Source organism: Elephas maximus, chromosome 8 (genome assembly GCF_024166365.1).
Source record: "Elephas maximus indicus isolate mEleMax1 chromosome 8, mEleMax1 primary haplotype, whole genome shotgun sequence".
Classification (NCBI taxonomy): Eukaryota; Metazoa; Chordata; class Mammalia; order Proboscidea; family Elephantidae; genus Elephas; species Elephas maximus.
In genome coordinates this window covers 14883185-14907104 of record NC_064826.1, presented here as the reverse complement: position 1 = coordinate 14907104, position 23920 = coordinate 14883185, and the positions used below count along the sequence as shown (strand labels likewise).

General features: G+C 44.1%; 1 protein-coding gene across 9 annotated transcripts in view; it reads left to right on the top strand.

Annotated features, from left to right (window-relative positions):
• CALD1 (caldesmon 1) overlaps positions 1 to 23920 on the top strand; it is a 261525-nt gene that overhangs the window by 154551 nt on the left and 83054 nt on the right. Inside the window, exon 1 of one of the 9 annotated variants that reach the window (XM_049893358.1) lies at positions 15485 to 15735. The exons of the other annotated variants lie outside the window; for them this stretch is intronic. Coding sequence (XP_049749315.1) covers positions 15683 to 15735 — 53 coding nt within the window. The 5' untranslated portion in view covers positions 15485 to 15682. Of the gene's footprint in view, positions 1 to 15484; positions 15736 to 23920 lie in introns of those variants that run through there. 9 annotated transcript variants of the gene reach the window in all.

Here is a 23920-nt window from a genome sequence, read left to right as displayed (position 1 = left end):
CTTCAGAGGTTATCTCTCAGGAACCAAAGAAAAGACCAAATTCTTTGGGTAAAGTTAATGTAAACCCCACATGGGCTATTCCAAAATCTTAGTCAAGGGGCATCTATCCTGGTCACTCAAAGATTCTAGGGAAGTTTTGGACCTATATTATCCCAAAGATCCTCTATGGTGTGTCACTGGGCGAGAGACATGAGAACGCTGTAATGGCCTACTGGCTGTATAAGTGGTTCCCCGTTCATCTGTGGGTGAGGTCAAGAGGAATAATTTGCATACTTTGTGAATAAAACCAGCTCTTTTTATTGGTTTGCTGTCCAATAAGCAATGTTCATCAACAGTTGGGACATCAGTTTTTCACCTATCATAAACCTTCATTTACAAACTTTTATTTTGGAATTTTTATCATTTATTCAAGGACTGTAGAAAAGTATCACTTTGAACTATTTATAAATAAAGGGTTTGATTAACATGTTAAATATGTAAGCTACATTCCATGGCTTAGTTTTTATACTCTGGAGAGTACAACTTTTTTAAAGGACTTCAGAAACATTAAAAAGATTAATTTGCTCATTATAAATCATCTTTATTTACCCATTTTTAAACAAGTTCCTAATGTTTTGGGACCCTGGTGGAAGTTATTGACTATACTGGAACATTTTTCAAAACTGAATTTAAAAAAATTCATAATTTATGCTAGCCTGCCTTCCAGTGAGTCTAAATTAGCAATATCTGACATTACATTTGAGATGAGTACCAATTGACTAAGTTGAAATGTGAGGGCTTATTTTCCATTTTAATAACTCCCTACATCACATACAGCTCCTTTGTTGGAATAAAAATCTCGCTAAAATACACAACAGCCACTATAAATAGCAGCTATAAGCTTGTACATTCAGGAGAGTCTCCAGAGAGTGTATTTTAAACTGAGCATTGTTTACAATAGGAAATTCTTCCGACGTTCAGATTTTCCATTGTGGGTGACATGGGCTATCCCCAGCCACATCTTCACTGGCTTCCATTTTCCTGTACCATTTAGGAATCCAACTGATAGGCTTCAGAAGATTTCTCAAGACGTGTTTATTATTTTTTTAAGGCTAGCCTGGGCCTTATTGTCCTGTGGGAATTTTCCATACTTCACGGGCCCTCCAGTGAAAGCTGGATGACTCTCAGGACCAGCACCAGCAACGAGGTAGTGAAAGAGTCCTTTATTCCCAGAGCTAGTAGTTCTACTGTGCCTGCTTAGAATAACAGCGGTCAATCCATTCTTGATTCTCACAGAAAACCTTACACTGTCGGCAGGCTTTTCTGGGGAACTCAAGAGACAAATATGGAAATAACTGAGCAAGAAATGAACTGATAGACAAGCAGGATGCAATGATGGGTTATCATGCTGGTTCAAGGACAAGAAGTGTCATCAGGTATAATTATACTGCATCTTCCCCCAAGGCATGTTGGCAACTACGGTAGATGTATACCTCTGCCCACTCCTTCCTTGAGCAGCCCTTCTGTTTCTCTAATCAGCACTGTTGTGTAAATCTTGATTTTTTTTTTTAAGTGGGGCCCCACTTTGGGGATCTAACATCCCTCAACATTTCTTATTCCTTGATAAAGAAGATGAGCAAAGAACTGCTATTACGGGTCCTTGGACAAAACTGTGATGTAGAAAGAGTTCACATCTGATACCCTTTCTCCCTGCTACATACTTTCAAGAGCCTTTAACTCTTCCCATATAACTATCCCCAAAATACGTATTTCGTCTGAGCCAGCATCCTCGTAGTCTCACCTGGATACCCAGGGTGTATCCTTGCTGCAGATCCTCGATGGCTTTTGAACTGAACAGAATGAAAGTCTTGTAAAACTCAAGGCTGAAGCAGGATAGAAATTCCCAACCCTTTAGTTGCTGAGTGCCTCACAGTACAGGCACGTGAGTGTATATTTTCTCTCATTGTGGTGTTTGCCCGTGCCAGAGTGGAGCTGAAGAGGGGAGGCAGACCCTTCAGAGAGGGATCAGTTCTCAAAAGAGAACTCTGCCCGGAGTGCAGAACGACTGCTGTGGCACAGATTTGGGCATCCTCGTGGGTTATATGGTCACAAACAGACTCTCCTAGATTCTCTGAAAGGGGCCTGGAGACCCACATCATTGAACCCAGGCTCAGAAAGTGACTTCCCCATGCACACACAGTCAGAGGCAGGGTTAAATCTAGAAACCTTGTCATTTTGCTCCAGGTCTGATGCTTTTTCCTCTGCACTGTGCACCCCTCAATTTATAAGCACAAACCCACACAACCTCCTCTCACCCCCATAAAAGAAAGGAGCTTCTGGATCAAGAAGAGAAGAAAGCATGCTGCAGAAAGGGTAGGCAGATCTGGGCTTCCTCGACTGTAAAACAGAGCTAATCCTTCTCAGGGCAGCTGAAAGAAGTAAATGAGACATGAACAAATGCCATCAAATGTGAAGCCCATGACTTGTGTCTACCATGAGGCGTGTAAAACCCACCCCTTGCTGTGGAGTCAAATCTGACTCATAGCGACCCTATAGCACAGAGTAGAACTGCCCCATAGAGCTTCCAAGGAGTGCCTGGTGGATTCGAGCTGCCGACCTTTTGGTTAGCAGCCGTAGCTCTTAATCACTATGCTACCAGCCTTTCCATTAGGCATGCAGAGACACCTATATGATCAACTTAAACTGGATTCCCTCTGTTTACCTATTTCTGGAGTTGCAGGCTTCAGTCCGGTCATATTATTGTTGTTGCTGGGTATTATGGAGCCCATTTTCAACTCATAGTGACCCCATATGACAGAATAGAACTGTCCCATGGGGTTTCCTAGACTGTGATCTTTACAAGAGCAGATTGCCAGGTCTTTCTTCCCCAAAGCTGTTGGGTGGGTTCAAACGGCCAACCTTTTGGTTAGCAGCCTAGTGCTTCACTCTTGCACTACTTTGTTTCAAAGTAGTGCTCACACTTTTCACCCTACTATCTCCTTAGGCTATCTGACTGGCCCTCAGGCGTTCTAGGCTTCCAAAAGTCAGACACAGGAGAAAATGCTACAAAATGTTACCTGCCTCTTTTCCAAGAGTCTGTCACCTCTGGAAAGGGCTGAGGACCTCAATTCCAGATTATAAAAAGCAAAGGCACTTTATCTTCTCTTTCCCTGTGATTGTGAATTGAGGAGAACACTCAAAAGATTTTAAAGGACAGCTTTTACTCAAACAGAATCAAACCATGCTATGCTTACTGAGAAAACCTTGCTGTTTGACACTTCTCTGGTTGTGCATTTAGCTGGCAGAGGTCCTCAGGCTTAACAGGGTCTCTGCTTTTCCACGCTGCTGTGTCTTTTCCCTCCTAAGCTTCTGGTAACTGATCTCTTACTCACATTTGAAGGATTAACTCAACAGTCATTCTTTGGGAAAATCCTTCTCAGATAACCCCGGTCGGAGTGGCTGATTTCCACCTTGAGTCTCCCATAACACTTCTTATGTGTGTTAAATATTATCACCTATCTTATTGTGGTATGGTTATTTTTTTACAAGTCTGTTCTCCCCACCAAACTGAAAGTTACTTTTATTCCCCTAAGGACCAGCACACAATGTCAAATAAATGAGTGAAAAGACTCAACATATTTCAATTCATATCTACGGATCAAGACAGAACTTCACTAAATTTTCTAGGCTGTTTATTTGGAAGCAGCAATATTTGTGGCCTGGGTGGCACCCTCCAGGTACTGACACCATCAATAGCTTCCCTGGGGTTCTGTCACTGCCTTGTTGATCCTCCGAGTATTGAATTTTGACTCCATATCTTCTTCTCTAGAGATTTTTAAGAGACTCCTTTCATCTATTTCTCTGAGTATTAAAGATAACTGGACTTTTACATCATATCATTTTTACCATTTATGCTTACTTAGTTGCATCATAAGTACTCCTGGTGGCGCAATGGTTAAGCACTCGGCTGCTAACCAAAAAGTTGGTGGTTTAAACCCACCCAGTGGCTCGATGGCAGGAAGACCTGGAGATCTGCTTCCGTAAAGATTACAGCCTAGAAAACCCTATGGGGCAGTTTGACTCTGTCACATAAGGTCACTATGAGTCAGAATTGACTCAACGACACCTAACAACATAGTTGCATCATGGAGGCAAATGATATTAATATGGTAAGAGTGGATTTCCTTTTGTCAGCCTATTGGCTCTAGTGTTCAAGCCCTTAGTATTATTTGCAATTAGCATCTGCATGGCAAAGCCAGATAATCATCAAATTACAGGGTCCAAACCAAACCCTAAAGAGTCCAACAGTGAACAAACTATGTAATAAAAGATTTCTCTAATGAAAGACTAGGTTTGTGGTTGGGAACAGTAAAATTCTTCAGTTAATCCCAGGAGGATGGGCAAAGATTGATGAGGGCTAGAGCCAGGCTCAGGCTAGTATTGGTCAATACTCCTTCCAAAATAGGGAGTGTTGGGTCTCAGGTTTAAATGGTAGATGATTTTCTAGTATTAGACGTAATGATGGACCAAGGAAAAGAAAACAGAGCAATGCATTAGAACCCAAGGCTTTTAAATCAAAATACGGGGATTAAATTTTATTTTCAATAAAGTGGAGCTTTTTTTTTTTTTTTGCTTTTATGAATAGTTCAGGAGCCCTGGTGGCACAGTGATTAAGAGCTTGGCTGCAACCCAAGAGGTTGGTGTCCAAATCTGCCAGACATTCCTTGGAAAACCTATGGGGCAGTTCTGCTCTGTCCTAAATAGTCGCTATGAGTTGGAATCGACTCCAGGACAATGGGTTTGGTTGGTTTTGGTTTATGAATAGTTCATGTACCTCAAAAAGCACAGTTTAGAAGAAAAAGGAGGAGGAGGAGGATTTATAAATAGCTATTAGTCAAAACGCTGAATTAAGATTCAGATCAATTCCATAAACATTGAGTATGCTACCGCAAGTATGAACCTGGGCAACTGGCTTCTAAGTATAAAAGAATATGCTTTGGTTTACTCATTAAACTAAAATTTGTAACTGAAATAAATAGTTAGTGAACTGGAACAGAGAGAACACACAGGCCTGGCAGCACAATAGCATAGGCACAGAATTGTAACTTTTAACAAAGAATCCTGAGATCCACTGGGAAGGGGTCAGAAGGAAAGATCATTTGAAGTTATCCTAGAAAGATTCTGAATTCTAAAATACCTAGGAGACTCTCAGATTGCACTCACCCTCTCTATTTGTGACATATTTTAGAAAGCTGGATTCATTTTTCAGATCATCGGCTTTCAAATTTAAAGTGACTGTCTGCTATACTTTGTATGAATCTCACATCTATTTTATTTTTTTTGTTGTTGTTGTTCTCTTCATAAAATCTTAAAAATTCAAAAGCTTTCCAGGTGGCTTTTTGGCTTTTAAATGAGAAAAATGAAAATAGTATTTTTTTAATTAAATGTTTTCACTAAAAAGCCAGCCTGGTTCTATAAATCAGTGGGTAAAAAAGAATTCCATTTACTTTTCCTATCTTGGTCGTCGCGATAGTTTGATTTCATTGCTTGGTAACTTAAAAGTAAACTAGCATTCCAAAAGTTGAGAAGTTTTTTCTAGTCTATTTCTAATCTCCTGTCTCAGACTGTCACCATGAAAGCACCCAAGAATTCTATAAAAGAGTTGTTGCTGGTAGCTGTTGAGTCGGTTCTGACTCACGTCAACCTTGGGTATACAGAGCAAAACGTTGCCCAGTCCTGAGACATTTTTATGATCCTTGATATGTTTGAGTCCATTGTTACGCTATTGTGTCAATCCATCCCACAGAGGCCTTCCCTTGTTTTCACTGGAAACAAACATGATGCCCTTTTCTAGTGATTGGTCTTTCCTGATGACGTGTCCAAAGTAAGCAAGTTGAAGTCTCACCGTCACGGGCAGATTAACCAGTAAGCACCAGCTTACACTGAGCAAGGTACTTATTTGTGGTGAGCAATTTCACATGGGTTCCACCATGTCTTTGATGTGGTGGGAGACAGGTGAAAAAGTGCACTGCAGATTGGTGGAAAGGCACAATTTGGGCCCGTGCATACCTTGCTTACTGGGTAATCTGGCTCTGGTCACCATCCTTGCTTCTAAGGAACACTCTGGTTGTATCTCTTCTAAAACTGACCTATAAAAGGCTGTTTCTAATAAATCCAACACATAAAAGACAAATTGCATTAGATCCCCAGATTTAAGCAAGTGGAGCCTAGCTGTCATCAATGATATTGGCAGGCCTAAAAAAACAATGAGCCAGCGAAAAGGTCTGCATGGACGCCAAGTCCAAGGCCAGTGTTGTCACTGGGCATCAGCGATGTTCGCATGACATAGTTCTTGAATCTCAGCGTTTGCTCAATGTTGTGACATGAGATGTGTTCTCTCCACTGGGAGAGGTGCTGTCTTGGTCTCCTCTTAACTTGGGCAGAATATCTTTCATGATGATTTCCCCTCTCTTGGCTCTGACTCCACTCTCAGGAAGCAATCTCTGCTGACCAGGCAGCTTCCTGACATTCTGGCTTGGGGGCTGGGGCGCCCTGGTTGGGAAGCGAGTGTTCTCCAGGCACTGAAGAGGGAGGTTGTTTATTCTATCGGAATTCATTGGCATTCTGGTTTATACATTAGTCTCTTCTGCGTCTAGGAGCCCATTGGTCTACCTGAGACCTATCAGCTCTGGGCACTCCCAAGATCCAGTTTCTGGTGCAGCAGCACTTCTAGATCGTGTAGCATGATGAATACTCAAAACAGCCCACCCCAGGGAAGCCTCTGGGGGGACCAGCCCAGTGGCCTTCTTGGTGCACCATTGTCATCCCTCTGGAACCCATGGAGCAAATGATCAAGTACTTACTGAGCATCCACTAGGTGCTTAACACTGTTCTAGGCAGGACCAGGTGCAAGAGAGGTGTCAGGAAATAGCCCTGCCAGCAAAAGCTGGTGATTTATTGGATGAGAAAAGGTACGTGCACATAAACAATATAAATAAGACTCTGTATGTATCTATTTCTATCTATAGGTAGGTATCTTAAGCAGATACTGATTTCTGTGATATCTTAATTACAGAACAGATGTTATTTATGTAGTACAAATAACAAACACTACACCCAAAGTGTCCAAAACATATAACGGACTATCTCTGTGGTACAGTAGGAACAAATATGCTTTAATCCAGGTCTGACTCCACCCAGGCCAAAAAAAAAAAAAAAAGTATTTTTTAAGACCTTATATGGTATCACTGGGAAAAATCCGGATTAGACTCCACCTATAAAAGTCATGTGTAAATTTAATATCCAGACGCATACAGTGAACACCGGCAAATATATTTATGGTTGTGGAAATATTTAGATACTTTGAACGAGGGCGATACATACTGAGAATTCTGTGATTTGTGAACTAATAGGTTCCCTTTGAAGATTTGACACTTTCCCCTGCATTAGAGCTCTCTCCGAAGAGTCCCTATGATAGTTTCTTCATTTCTTTCACAATTTGGGAATTGCACAACAAATCCACACCCCAGAGTATGTCACTGTAGCTTAGGTTCTGTTTCCTAGGGGTAGAAAACATATCCTTCGTCAATACACTTCTTCCCTAGAATTACATGTAAGTAGATACTATTTTCACCAAGACTAGAAACAGGGTTTTGTAGCCCTACACAACAACCATTCATTCAAGAAGCTGTTGTTGGAGGCTATTTCCAAGCACTGCTTTATTGTTTTAAAATGTGTCTTCAAGCTGGGGGGCAGAGGGGTAGAGAGGAATTGGAGACATGATCCTTTTAAAAAGAAACTTTGCAAACTGGGGGGGGGGGGCGCGGAAAAGGGACCAGATGGTTAAAACCCCCTGATTTTAAAAACAGCTTAGAGAGTAGACCTTAGTAGTTATTGCAAAAGAATTTAAACAGAAATGGGGCACCTCAGAGCAAGTTAGCAGGAGGGACTGACTCATACTTCAAAACATTAACTATTTCCCAAGTATGTGCAAACATGAGTGGGCTCAACCTTTCTAGCCTATCCATCTTGGAAGATGATAAAATACAAGGAAATGAAGCAAACTTGGGAAGATTTCAAGGAGCCCTGGTGAAGCAATGGTTAAGCACCTGGCTGCTAACTGAAAGGTTGGTGGTTCCAATCCACCCAGATGCTCTTTGAGAGAAAGACCTGGTGATGTGCCTCTGTAAAGATTTAAAAACAAAACAAAACAAAACCATTGCCTTCGTGTTGATTCTGACTCACAGCAACCCTATAGGACAGAGTAGAACGGCCCCATAGGGTTTCCAAGGCTGTAATCTCATATGGTCACTATGGGTCGGAATCAACGCAACAGCAGTGGGTTTGTTTGTTTGTTTGTTTAATCTTCACCAAAGCACTGACTGAAGATGAGCTTTAGATTGCCCATGGGGGTACACCCCCATATCAGGATATGCTTGCTTAAGGGGAAGAGTTAGTGGGGAAGGCTGGGACTCCAGGTTTTGCCTTGGGAAAAAAGAATGACCTCCTCATCGCCGAGTGGTAATAGCATCACGCACACACACAAAGGTTTCTGACTCATGGGGACCCCGTGTGTATCAGAGTAGAAGCTGTGCTCCTTTGGGTTTTCAGTGGCTGACCTTTGGAAAGGAGATCATCAGGTCTTTCTTCCAAGTTGCCTCAGGGTGGACTCAAACTTCCACCCTGTCTGTTAGCAGCTGAGCTCATTAACCTTTCGCACCTCCCAGGGGGCTCCAACAGCACAAACAGCCATACAGATACATGCTGGAAATATACCAACTATGCAATAAATCGAGGACTGGGGAGACCATGGATGTAACACAAAAATGCCTGAATTCATTCTGAACGAGATGCTGTTCTCCAGGCTCTGATGGTGCTGGGGCGTGTTAACAGGAACATGGCGGCAGCCCCGGGACCCCATCCAGGCTCAGCCAGCCTGGTCAAGCCGTCATTATGTCCAATTTTGGTTTCCCGTTTGAAGAGCTGTTACGTTTCAGGCTGATGTTAAAAGGATGGAAAATAGGCACTGGCATTTAGCCTAGACAAGACAGGACTACAGGATGACTTCATACCTGTGGCCCTAATAGGAATGAGAGGGTTTGCGTTTTGGCAAGAGCGGGTCTAATTCAATAACAGAAGAAATTGAGTGTGACTATGATTAGACGCCGGGGCCTCTATCACAAAATGTCACCTTTTGAAGTCTAGGACTTGAGCTCTCCTGCTTCCAGGGTACAGCTCGCTGTCTACCTTGTGTTAAATTTTTGGATACCCGTCTTGTCTCCCTTTAGAACTGCTCGTTATCTCTCAATCCCACACAGCACTTAGCATGGTAACTTGCTTGTAGTATTTAAATAGTACTAAGTGGTGTGGGAGGGTCAGAGAACATGTGGGAAGAGAGCTATATGGTCACCATTAAAAGGGAAATGAGTCCCTGGGTGGTGCAAATGGTTAGCACACTTAGCTACTAATTAAAAGATTAGAGGTTGGAGTCTACCTGGAAGTGCCACAGAAGAAAGGCCTGGTGATCTGCTTCCCAAAAAATCAGCCATCAAAAACTCTATGGAGCATAGTTCTTCTTTGACACACAGGAGGTCACCATGAGTCTGAGTCGACTGACAACAACAGGTGGTTAAAAGAGAGGTAAGAGAATGAGATGAGAGAGCGTGCAAACCCATGTTGCAGAGGCCAACAGTTCAGTGAATCAGGTGTGGTGCTCCAGGAGGAGGGCTAACTTTGTCTTTCGGTAGCAGCCCATGCATTCCCCCACCCCCACCTCACATGTGCCTAAGGAGGGCCCAGCAGGGACTATGAAGATGCCGGGAAGGAGAGGTAAGGAAAAGAAGTAGAAGAGAAGTCTGCAGCTTCTGGGAAGGGAGACGGGGAAAGGGAGGAGGACTTCACAAGAAGATTTCTTAGGAGCATTCATTAGAACGCACTGTAGTTTAGGTGACCACATTCATTCAATGCCAAGGGGGAGGTGAGATGCCATCAGCTGTTAGGGGGACATTGTAAGGAGCTAGTGGAAAGAAGGAAGGAGGTTTTCCATGAAAAATGCAGACTACCTCTTCATTTTCATTCCCATCCAGCTCTCGGTGAGCAGCCATCTAGGCAAGATTTTTTGCCAAGATCCAAGAGTATCAGAAAAACCCAGCCAGGTGCAGTCAGTTCTGACTCATGGCAACCCCATGGGTTTCCAAGTAGAACTGTGCTCCATAGGGTTTTCGATGGCTGTGATCTTTTGGAAGTAAATCACCAGGCCTTTCTTCCAAGGTACCTCTGGGTGGATTTCAACTGCCAACCTTTCCATTAGTAAACGAGTGCTTAACAGTTTCCTCCATCCAGTGTTGTTGTTGATGTTAGGTGGCGTCAAGTCTGTTCCAACTCACAGCAACTTCATGCACAACAGAGCGAACCACTGCCCGGGCGGGCCTGCGCCATCCTCACAATCGTTGCTGTGTTTGAGCCCATTGTTGCAGCCACTGTGTCAGTAGGGTTTATGGATTTCTTTGTAAGTAAATTTGTCCCTAAGAATTTTTTTAAAGATCTGCTTTAAATTGAGTAGAATTGAAATTTAAATTGAGTCGAGTTTTAATTTAAAGTGAGTAGAATTGCCTTGGGTTTAAATGTGTTTCCATGGGAGGTGAGTGTGTGTGTGTGAGTGTGTGTGTGTCTTAAGCGCAACTGGGCAACGCACAAGCACTTCCCACATATCTCACTCCCCTCTGGGGAACTACTCCAAGGTAGAAGCTGCTCTTAACCGTTGTAGACTATGAAGTCTGGAACAGATCATTGGGCACAGTCCCCTACCTCCATGAAGGAAAAGGTTTTCTTTGTTTGTTTTTAAATCATATTTTATTAAAAGACCACCCTGTGGTGGAAAACTGCCCCTTTCTGTTGCACTGACTGCCCCCAAACCTTCCCAACACAGAATTTCTTTGATGAAAAATTAAACCATAAGGTATCCTGAAACGAAGGACTCCTTGATGTTATGAGAGATTTGGGAGTAGCCCAGACTTTCATTTCCCCAATGAAATTGTCCTGAGGTGCCACGTATGTTACACCTACCATCTTGCTGATGGAAACCCTGGTGGTGTAGTGGTTAAGTGCTACAGCTACTAACCAAAATGTTGGCAGTTCGAATCCACCAGGTACTCCTTGGAAACTCTATGGAACAGTTCTACTCTGTCCTATAGGGTCGCTATGAGTTGGAATTGACTCGGCAAGGAGATTTTTTTTTTTTTTACCATCTTGCTGAAGGTTGGATGCCCCAGTTGTTCATGGTGCTAGTGATGGTCATTGGTTCAGTTCTCAGAGACAACGGTTTTGGAAGCTGGACTCTGAGTACCTACCCTCTTACCCTCCATTAGTGAAGGCACCTCAGTGTGTAGGTCTCTGCAGGAACAGAACACTGCTCCCAAGGGACTTTTTGGGTTTTCGGATTCCTCTCCCCTTGCCAGCTGGACTGATTTCAGCAGCTACTTGGAAACAGTAGCCCACCCTCTGCCCTTGGGATCCACCTGTTACCACCCTGCCCTGCCTCAGGAACTCATCCTGGCCCCCATTGGCAGTTCATTGCCCTTGTGCTCTTCCTGCGTCCCCTGATGTCTGACCTTCACTATTGCATGTCATGACCTGACTAGGTATCACAAGTATGACACCAGTGAGCTTTACCATCACAAACTGAAGACAGACAGTGATTTCCCAAGCGCATTCCGCTGATAGCAGGGGCCAGCTGAGAGTATGCGTGGTTTACCTTTCTCTACTTTTACAACAAGGAAAATAGCCTAATGGGTATCTTATACAGCTCGCCATCAGTATACCTTCAGTACATGAGAGTCAGCACATTAACAGAGGATTACTAAATTCTTGTCCTCCTCCCTGGAGGGTAAGGCTGTGTATGTGAGAGAGAGAGACTGACTGGCTACGGGTGGGCTAGAAGAACCGCAGAATTTTTTCTAGGCTGGTTCATTTTATGATTTTATTCTGAGTATGCTCAAACTGGAAACCCTGGTAGTAGAGTGGTTAAGTGCTACAGCTGCTAACCGAAGGGCCAGCAGTTCGAATCTGCCAGGCGCTCCTTGGAAACTCTATGGGGCAGTTCTACTCTGTCCTATAGGGTTGCCATGAGTCAAAATTAACTCGACGGGACTGGGTTTGGTTTTTTTGGGGTTTTTTTGGTATGCTCAAACTATACTTGCCACCTCAGAATTAAAGTGTGTGTGTGTGTGTGTACTGGGGAAGGCGGAACCAGGAGGTGCAATTTATTCCCAAGGTCCAATTAGTCCCATAAGCAAATGTGTGTTAGTTTTCCATTGCTGCTGTAACAAATTGCTACAAACTTGGTGGCTTAATGCAACACAAACTTATTATGTTATTGTCCTAGAGGTTGGAAGTAGGACACAGATCCCACTGGGCTAAAATCAAGATGTCAGGAGGGCTATGATCCTTTCTGGGGGTTCTAGGAGAGAATCATTTCCTTGCTTTTTCCAGCTTCTGGAGGCCACTCACATTCCTTGGCTGGTGGCCCCTTCCTTCATCTTCAAAGCCAGCAACATTGCATTTCCTCACTTTTCTTCCATAGCCCTGTCACCTTCTGAAGACACCTAAGAGAAGTCCTCCCTTTTAAGGACCCACGTAATTAGACCGGTCCCACCTGGATAATCCAGGCTCCTCTCCCCATCTCAACATCCTTAACTTAATCACATGTGCAAAATCTCTTTTGCCAGGAAAGGTAACAAAGTCACAGGGTCCAGGAATTAGGATATGGAGAACTTGGGAGGGGGAGGGGCATTATTCTGCCTACTACAGTGAATTACTGAATTTTATAAGTAAATGAAGAGGAAAACATTAACTGGATAAAATTTGGTAGAAAGAAAAAAAAAAACATTGCCATCGAGTCGATTCCAACCCAAAACAACCCTATATGAGTTGGTAGAAAGGGGAGGGGCAAAATCCCTTAATAAATGTTTCTATCTTAGCTTCAAAGCAATAAACTTAAGTTTCTCTTGTGTGAAGGAAAACATAGCTCTGATTTTATGAGTGTCTTATGCACTTTAAATGGTCAATATATGTTTTTTTTTATATGTTTAGTGGTAATACATGTAAAAAAAAAAAAAAAACCATTGCTGCCTAGTCAATTCCAGCTCGTAGCAACCCTATAGGACAGAGCAGAACTGCCCCATAGGGTTTTCAAGGAGCAGCTAGTGGATTCGAACTGCCATCCTCTTGGTTAGCAGCTGTAGTTCTTAACCACTGCACCATCAGGGCTCCATATATAATGAAAAAAAAAAAGCACTGTTTAAATGTATCTGCACATCGTAATATATGGAAATAATTAGCTCTGAAGTTCATTCAACTACATTTACTCTATAAATGATGACTGCAATGAAGGCATACTATTTAAGCAGGAAAACAACTCAAACTGCATGACCAGTTGAAGTGAAAAGAGTAGTTCACCTAACTAAATTGAACTTCTTTAAGTTGAGCACACAAGTAGTTGCTGCGATTCAGCTGGCAGACCTCAGCTGAGGTGTATAAATGCTCTGTGCCTCGGTTTCTTTGTGACGTGAAGCTGTAGGTCTCAAAAATCCCTATTAAGTCAAGAAAGGTATGCATCAGGGTTGTATCCTTTGTCCATACTTATTCAATCTGTATGCTGAGCCAATAATTTGAGAAGCTGGACTGTATGAAGAAGAATGGGGCATCAGGATTAGAGGAAGACTCCGTAACGACCTGCAGTATGCAGATGACACAACCTTGCTTGCTGAAAGTGAAGAGGGCTTGAAGCATTTACTGACGAAGATCAAAGACCATAGTTTTCAGTATGGATTACACCTCAACATAAGATAAAAATCCTTACAACTGGACCAATGAGCAACATCAAGATACACGGAGAAAAAATTGATGTTGTCAAGGATTTCATTTTACTTGAATCCACAATCAACACCCATGGAAGCAGCAGTCAAGAAATCAAATGACTCATTGCATTGGGCAAATCTACTGCAAAATACCTCTTTTAAGTATTAAAAAAAAGTATTAAAAAGCAAAGATGTCACTTTAAGGACTAAGAGGCACCTGACCCAAGCTGTTGTGTTTTCGATCACCTCACATGCATGCAAAAGATGAACAGTGAAAAGGAAGATGGAAGAAGAGTTAATGCCTTTGAATTCTGGTGCTGGCGAAGAATATTGAATACACCATGGATTGCCAAAAGTACAAACAAATCTGTCTTGAAAGAAGTACAACCAGAAGGCTCCTTAGAAGCAAGGATGACAAGATTACATCTCACATACTCTGGACATGTTATCAGAAGGGACCAGTCCCTGGAGAAGGACATCATGCTTGATAACGTAGAGGATCAGCGAAAATAAGGAAAACCCTCAGTGAGATAGATGAACATAGTGGCTACAACAGCTGGCTCAAGCATAACAACAATTGTGAGGATGGCGCAGGACCAGGCGGTGTATCGCTCTCTTGTATATAAGGTCGCTATAAGTCGGAACAAAAAAAAATTTTTTTTTTTTTTTAAGTCGAAACCGGCTCTATGACACCTAACAGCAACAACAGGGGAGGCTCACTCTCTATCCGCCCTGGGGGAAGATTCTCCGTATTTCCAGATAGAATCACATCCACAGATAACATGGTTAGGACGCCAACATATATTTTAGGGGGACACAATTCAACCTATAACACCATAAGCAGCTTGGTGCCCCACATCCAACCGTTGGTTGCTGGTGAGAGAAGAAGGAAGTATCCATTAGTCAAGCCCAGACAGAGTGTCCTCTCCAGGTAGGATCAACAGCGCTCTCTCCACAGGTGCTAGCATTTTGTTGCTTTCCAGGCTGGTGCTGACATGGGCCGCTGGCCTGCTGGTTGCATGAGATCACCAGGAAGTGGCATGGGTACCCCACTGCTTCAATATGCCCTCATTTCTTGGAAGGGGGAGCACCAAATCCAGCACTTCATCCCTCTACATTTGGTTCATATTTTCATGCCATGCGTCTTTCCCGGGATAAAAAGGATAAGAAGAGTTTCTCAGATTTGATTTCTCAGTGGGAACTGTTTGCCTTGGAAGCCACCTCCAACAGGGCTAATTGAGAACAGAGCTCAGAGAGAGGGCCTGAGAACACGCCCAGATGAACTTTTCAGTGGGCTGATCTCTGTTGATCTTTGCAGAATTAGATTGTACAGGCATGTAATACCACCATCAGCGATTTTGCAAAAGGCTGAGAACACACATCCCTGTCTTTTTCTTTGACTAGCCACCTAACCTACCTTAGCATAATTTCTTGTAGTTAAGCATCTAAAGTTCCCATCGTCAGAGCTACTGGGGACCCTGGCACCTACTACCCAATAGTTACGTTCTGGAAATCTCGAAGCACTAGGTGCCCTTTAGAATCTAAAGAGATGGGCTTCTACTACAGAGATTACAGTAAAAAATAACAATCAGCTCTCTGATGAGCATCTGCGGAGGGGAAGGGTGGGGAGGAGGGGATTTGGCAGAGGACAAGCCCAGACTTTCGTCACAGGGACAGACCAAAGTGTTAACACAAAGGGAGAACACGGGAGCATCCTGCACCTCATCTGGGCCACGGAGAGCATGGCCCCTCCGCGGGCCAGGCCGGCGCCCTGAGCCCCAGTCCCCACGCCCTGAGCCCAGGTCCCCGAGCCCCGGGCCCGCAGCCCCGTCCTGCCTGCCGCGGACATGCTCAGCGGAGCTGGATTGCACGGAAGACGCAGCTTGGCCGCCCTCTCCCAGTGAGTGCTCACTCGCCTCTGGGGTTTTTGTTTTGTTTTGTTTTACAACAAATTATGGTCAAAAGGAACGAAATTAGTGGGGGTGGGAGGGGAGAGGAGCCCCCGGCAGCAAGGTCTGTTCCTACCCTAGTCTCCACTTCGGGCTTGTTCTGATTCCCTGCTTTTCCTGTTTGCCATGTGTATGGTGGTTCCTAGACCATTTCAGAGGTCTGTTCCTAGGCACAAATATCTCTACTCCCAACACCAGGCCACCAAGCAGGGCGATCCTAAAGATCTGCTGTTCATTTAGCCCTGAGCCCTCTGCCCCGAATGATCTAGAGTTCAGCTCCTCCACACATTGCCCAATCCCTAAAGTAAACAGCCCAGTATTGACCATCTGGCTGTGGCAGAGCAGGCCTAGAGCATAAGCTATTGATCAGGGAATTGTTCAGATAAGGGCCCCGAGGTTTTAGGACCATGCAGCCCTGGAATGTGGACACTAGAAGGGGCCTCCTGGAGCCTTTGGTGCGACACCCTGTCTGCAGACCAGGAAGCGAACACAGAGAGGGAACTCAGCTTCTCCCAAATCCTGCAGGGATCAGTGGCAGGGCCAAGACTGTGCGCTGCAGGGTCCCAGTGGTCACACTGGCACTGAGGAGGTTTGAAAAGTTACTGGGTCTTGGAAGAGGTAGCTCCTAAAAGGAAGCACACCAAATGGCCTTTCAATCAGTCGTTGCCATTTTTTGGAGTTTTGGCACAGACTCAGTGTGACAATTGTTGTTCCAGTTGTTCCAGAGTTGATGCCACAGTTAATGGTATAAACAGAGGAACTCTCAGTGGGGCCCTAAAATCGAGGGCTCCCACGTCCATCCCATTGACAGATCACAGAGATAGCCAATCTATGTAACTGTGATCATGGACCAACAGTATGCACATTCGAAGGGATTTTAGAGGTTACCTTGTCCAATGCTTAGCAAACTGATTTTTAGCCAATTCAATCTGACAAGGAATTCTATTACATAAAGGAGATGTTCTGGTTGAAAAGCAGGTTTGGGGTCTAGAGCTCCCCACCCCTGCTTCACTCTCAAAACCTACCCACTGCCCAACCAACCCCCATTCCTTTACCCACCCTACCCCGCCCACTCCATCAAAACTTCCTTGGAATCCTAGGTCTCCACTGAACAGTTAAGAAACCACTGGCTGTTGAATGCTTTCATTTCAGATGAGGAAACTGAGGCACATGGGTGTGAAGGACGTGCCATGGGCTGGCATGGTAGGAAGAGAGCCTTGACTCTCTCGCCACTCCCAGTCCTGAGTTTTTTCCACTCCGTCACGTGGTGGTTCTCTCAAGTCCACGTTCTCCTTGTCCCTGTCACTCTTCTCCACTCACTCTGTCATTTCTTGGATCTCGACAGTTACTGCTTCTCACCTGGACTATTCTAACTGCCTCCTAGCTGGTCTCACAGCTTCACTCTCCCTCTCCTTTCTGATCCAGTCCCTGCCTCCCCACCTTTGAGGATATGGCCCAGTCTACTTGATGTGGCATTCAAAGTTCCCCGCAATGTGGCTTCGATATTCCTTCATATCCTGGCCTCCTCCTTCTCCAGCCGAATCAGGTCACTCACTGCTCTCCAAACTTCTTGCATAGGAGCCACCTCCTTTCCTTTGCTCATTCTATTGTCTCTGCAAGGAATACCCTGGCCCTCCTCCTCTGCTCTGACTTCCTTCTGTGCTTCAAAGCCTGATCAAATGCTACCTTGTCCAGAAGCCCCCCTCAGTTTGTCTCTTCTCTCCACCCCTAGTAACCTTCGCCCATCCTTCGATTATTAGCTAATGGTGAACATATCTGTCTTGCCTTAGGAAGTGGTAAATCACTGAAGGGCAGGACAATTTGAATCTTGGAATCTTCAGCATCCGCCATGGTGCCAATGCTCAAAAAATATACTTCAAGTTCCCTATTATTTTTGAATAAAAAGGAGCTGGTAGCACAATGGTTAAGCACTCAGCTGCTAACCTAAATGTGGTGGTTGGAACCCATCAGCAGGAGAAAAGACCTGGCAATCTGCTCCTGTAAAGATTGAATCCTAGGAAACCGTGTGGGCGGCTCTACTCTGTCCTATAGGGCCTCTATGAGTCGGAATCAACTCAACAGCACATGGCAACAAAACTATTGAATAAACCAAACTCAGTTCACCTAAGTTGACACTTTTCGTTGCAGTCATTGGAACACACAAAGCCCTGCACCCTTTGCTTTGGAAGTCACCTTAGATTAACCACCACAATGGCCAGTGTGATGAATTCTAAATGCCTTTGCATTTCTGTCAGATCACTTATCCCAGTTTCATCACCTACAAAGCAAGGCTGGTAGTGTTTGGGTTTTGTTTGTCTGTCTGTATTTTTTCTAATGAGACACATTCAAATTCCTGAGTGCCAAGACCTACACAGGAGCCATGTTTATTTCGTGGGCAGGTGTAAACCAGCTATGTGGTTCTTTAGGGTTCAGTTTGTTCTTAGTGAGAGAACTGAGAGATTCTGTCACTTGCAGTCTCATATTTCCATCACTTACTTTTCTCATTTCCCCCAAACCCGAATGCAGCTTAGAGTTGAGATGTTGGGTCTCCTGTAAATACCCATGCTTTAGTCCACTAAGAATCACATTTCTGATAAAGAAGCATATTTTTGTGTATCCTGAGGGTGGAAGTGGAAAGTTGTGTTCTGCTGCCCCATTTTGTAACAAGTGTAGAGGTATGTACCAAAAAAACGAAACCCATTGCCGTCGAGTCAATTCCAACTCATAGGGACCCTATAGGACTGAGTAGAACTGCCGCATAGGATTTCCAAGAAGCAGCGGGTGGATTCAAACTGCCGACTTTTTGGTTAGCAACCAAGTATATAAATTTTAAAACCACGGAATCAGGAACCATAGGAAATGGCTCAGTCATCCCACTGTCTTCTAAAGGAACTAGACTTAAACATACTGCAGGGAAATAAGTAAATAATTCAGTACAAGTTTATAAGATGCTGCAGAAATGACTGAAGAATTTTCACATTTGTAAAAATAAACACAGGAATACCTAGTTTATTCAGTGTTACCAGGTGATACAGCATTCCAATTTTAGGGCAGGCTGAAAAATAAATACATAAATAATGGAAATCATCTCTTTCTCTTCTTTAAAATAGATGTTGTAATACAGTTGAAACGCTTTCTGATTGCTGAACGTCGTCATTAGGAACGTAGCTCTTTTCTTAAGCTATAAAACCTTGGTACACCAGAGGAAGAGAAGACTCCCATCCAAAAATGGATCCAATTACTACGTGACTTCTGTCTTCTTATTGATGTCTTCTCTGTCTTATAATTGTTGGTAATATGTCTACCTCAAGGGGTCCCCAGTGAGGCTATCAGGAAATCCCTTTTGTTAGAATTGTCTTCAAAGGGAAAATCAGTAGTTCAGTTGGAGAAGCATTAGGGGAACTTCTCTTTCACAAAGTAAATGGGACATAAGTTTCATGGCTGCTGTTTGGTATACCAAGCTGCCCATTTTTCCACTTTTGGGTTCAAAGATAGGTTTTTAAAGGATTGAATGTTCTGGACTTCTCTGTTTAAGGGTGAAATTACTGCTTCCTGTTTATGGATAAAAATAAGAAACCATGGCGTAAAAATAGGTAATTGTGCTGTGCATGCATTGGGCCATCTGTAAATGATATTGCTGAATTACCTGTGTACTGGAGATTAAGTTGTTGCTAGCTGCCATCAAGTCACCCCCCAGTTGATGGCAACCCACGCACAGAGGAACAAAATGCTGCTTGGTTCTGCACCATCTTCATGATTGATTGCAGATTGGTCCATTGTTATCCGTAGGGTTTTCATTGGCCAATTTTTGGAATTAGATTGCCAGGCTTTTTTTCTTAGTCTGGAAGCTCCACCAAAATCTGTTCAGCATCATAGCAACACACAAGCCTCTGCTGCCAGATGGATGGGTGGTGGCTGCACTTGAGGTGCACTGGCCAGGAATCGAGCCTGGGAATCAAACCCGGTCTCCCACATGGAAGGCAAGGATTCTACCAGTGAACCGCCACTGTAGGTAGTTCAGCTTTCTGTATGAGCCTTCTCTTTGAATGGCCACGGGACCACAGTCACACTAGCCAAGTATCCTGGTGGCCACAGTCCTTTCTTTCCTTCCTTGGCTGTGTTATTGGCATTGCTCTTTCTTCTTTCCCTCTCCTTACCTCTGGCCTATTAATCCCTGAAATGACCTGCCACTAGCTGCTTCTCGCATCCCTCCTGGTCCATCAAGCATGGCTTTGCAGAGACAGGCCTAACAGTGGCAAGAGAGGTGGGGGCAGGAGGGGTGCTCCTCAGCCACCTGGCACCCAGTTTGTCTTTGGCATTCCTAGGTGAAACGGTGAGGGTGCGTTTTCCCATAGAAACACTGCTTCAGTTCTCGGTACTAGCTTCAGACATGTCTTAGGTTGTGGGCTGATCTGAGCTCCCTACTGCCATGAGAACAAGGTTTGAAGTTCCCAAAGCCAATTTACGAATTAAGTTTTTGGAAACATGCTTTTCAAAACGTAGGAATACTGTTGTCGTTTGCCATCGACTCGATTCCGACTCCTAGCGACCTATAGGAAAGAGTAGAACTGCTCCAGAGGGTTTCCTGGGCTGTCGTCTTTATGGGAGCAGATTGCCAGGTCTTTTCTTCCATGGAGCGGCTGGCGGGTTCAAACCACTGACCATTCAGTTAGCAGCCAAGCACTTTAACCATTGCTCCATCAGGGCTCCTTCAAAGGTAGGAATGCCTGGACTCATTTCCAAGTCTAAGTGCACTTTTAGGACCTCACTTACTTCCACTAACTCAACAAGTACTCATTGAGGGTCTCCTGCGCTAGTCAGTGCTGTTGTGCTAGGCACTGAGAACATAAAAAGGAACAAAACATGGGCCCTGGCCTCAGCTTATCTAGTCTTCTAACCTCCCATTGCCAACACACACACACATATACCCCAGGTCCCTTCGGGGCTGCAGCTGCAATTGGAGCACTACAGCTCCATGAATAGCATTATCTACATCTGTGTTCCTCAGTTTTCTTTTTTTCCCTCTGATCCTCTGAAGGAAATACATTTTACATTGTGATCCAGTACATCTATACAATATACATGTGTCAAACAAAAATTTCACAGAACAGTACTCACCCTTGCTATGTACAATGCACTTTGGTATTTTTGATACTATTCTATTCATTAAAAAATGCTGGCCATAGACTTATTGATCTGACAAAGACTGGAGAAATCCTGAAAGTATGGCTCCCTGACACCCTTTTAGTGCAGTAATGAAGTCACTCCTGAGGTCCACCCTTCAGCCAAAGATTAGACAGGTCCATAAAACAAAACAAGACTAAAGGGGCACGCCAGCCCAGGGGCAAGGACTAAAAGGCAGGAGGGAACAGGGAAGCTGGTAAAGGGGAACCCAAGGTTGAGAAGGAAGAGGGTTGACATGCCATGGGGTTGTTAACCAATGACATAAACAATATGTGTACTAAAGGTTTAATGAGAAACTAGTTTGTTCTGCAAACCTTCATCTAAAGTACAATAAAAAAGAAAGAAAAAACACTGGTTGTGGCTCACTAAACAGATTTCAGAAGCCACATACTGAAGTTTGAAAACCACTGAAAGTGATAGATAAAGCTCTTCTAGGCAGTGACCACTGGGCTCCCTGATACAGGGGTCAGCCTGGGGGCTTAAGAAAAGGATTTGGGGGTGGGAGTCACAGGGTCCAGATCCTGGTCTTGCTCCATCAGTAGTCAGCACTGTGAGCTCGAGAACTTGCTGGAACACAGCTATAAAGGGGAGATGCTGAAGCTGCTCTGTTAATTGACAGGGCAGTGAAGGACATCAGTATATGAAGTGCACTAACGTATACTGGAAAGAATCAAGCACGAAAAAAATGCAAGCTGTTGTTAAATAGTCTCGTTTTTCCCAATTAAAATTTGGAGGGACCTTTTGTTCTTTATGCAGTTAGGAAAAGATGTTTGAATTGGGCCTAATACTATTCAATTTCACAAATGAAAATCACAGAGCAACACTTGTTGTTATTTTATGACTAGGTTTGTATTTCAGAGGTTCAGCCAGGTCACCCTCACCCCTCTGTCCTTCAGTACTTGCTTGGGTTACAAGACCAAGGAAGCAACGAGGTGGTCTCTGGGTTTTTAAGTCATGACCCACTTTGTGAGAGGCATGCTTTGTCTGATGTCATCTGCTCTGGCCCGCTAGATTGATAAACATTAATTTTTACTGTTTCAGAGACCAATGTTTATTAAAAACAACCAATGGTAAATAAAGCTAACCAGTAAAGGAGATGATTTTATCAATAAAGAGCTTAAAGCAATAAACACCTAGATAAAATACAGGATTTTCTCATTGCTCTTTCATTTTTTCCTTGATACCTTTGGTCTAAACCTCATCTCTCACGCCAACGTTGATTAGAAGCTTCTTTCAAGCCCTGCTGAATTTCTGTGTCAGGCCTACCCCACTCCACACTTGTGCCCCCCACCTCCCCAGCTGCTGCTACAGCTCTCAATATCTTGACTTTTCTGTGACTGCTTTCTGATCGTTACAAGGAATATCTCCCAGTTGCCATCGAGTCAGCTCTGACTCATGGCAACCCCATGTGTGTTGCAGAATAGAACTGTGCCATAGGGTTTTCAATAGCTGATTTTGGGGAAGTTGGTTGCCAGGCCTTTCTTCCACAGCACCTCTGGGTAGACTCCAACCTCCAGCCTTTTGGTTAGCAGCCGGGTACGTTAGCCATTTGCGCCACGCAGGGACTCCAAGGAGTGTCTACACTCACCTTTTCTTGAACTTGATTCTCCAAATTACTCTACTTTTCCCTTTATATGTTGTTGCTGTTAGGTGCTGTAAAGTCAATTTTTGACTCATAGCCACCCCATGTGACAGAGAACTGCCCCGTAGGGTTTCCTAGGCTGTAATCTTTATGGCATCAGATTGCCAGGTCTTCCTCCCACGGAGCCACTAAGTGGGTTTGAACCACTAAACTTTTGGGTTGCTGCTGAGCGCTGAACCACTGCACCACCAGGACTCCTTACTTTGTATGTAACGGAGGGAGAATACAGTAATAAAATACGGATGATTTGCACTCCAGAAAGAAGGAAATAAATTTGCCACTTCTGCCCTTTAAAGAGTGGAAACACTCTTAAAACAGATCAGCAACACCCTACCGTAGGTCCCGGCTAAAAACCGCTCTGTGTATGGTATCCAGAGAACCTATCATAGCCTTTGTATGAAACGTGAGCAATTGTTTTAACGTTGCTTTAAACTGGTTTCATGACAGTAGTAGCTTCTGTGTAGATGAGTCCCACAGTTTTTTAATGAATGTTTACAATATGCCCAAGACAAGAATTGAATTAAAAAAGACAGTGTGCATGCAACTTATTGAGGAGGAAATTGATCCCAGGGGCTTTTAAATACACTGAACCCCTGAAGCAGAAGGGGTGGCTTTAAGGAGGAGCCCATTGCTCATGTCCACATCGAGCAGGTAGCAGTCCTGGGGAGAAGCAGCCAGCTGGCTGGGGAAAGGGGCCTCGGGACTCCTTCCATGGCCCAGGCGCTGCTCTCACAGGACACATTCCCAGCAGTTGAGAAAATGCAGCCGGATGTCCTGACTCTCACGTCTGTGTTTAGGTCTCTCTCATTGGGTTCACTGCTAAGTGCCTGACCTTGAGCAAGGGACATGGGTGGTTCATTGTTAGAATTCTCACCTTCCATGTGGGAGACCCAAGTTCAATTCCTGGCCAGTGCACTTCACATACAGCCACTACCCATCTGTCAGGTGAGGCTTGAGTGCTGAAATGATGTTAAACAGGTTTCAGCAGGGCTTCCAGAAGAAGACACACAAGGAAGAAAGGCCTGGTGATCTACTTCCAAAATTTAGCCAATGAAAACACAATGGGTCACAAACAGTCTAAACTGCAACTGATCATGGGGATGGCACAGGACCGGGCAGCGTTTCTTCCTGTTGTGCATGAGGTCACCATGAGTTGGGGGACAACTTGACTCCAGCTGACAACAACTCCTTGAGCAAGTCACTCAATTTCACTGTGCCTCAGTTTCTCCATCTGTAAAAAATTTACAATACCTGCCATATGGGTTTTCATGACGATTAAAGGAACAGGCTATATAAAAGTGTGTAACCAT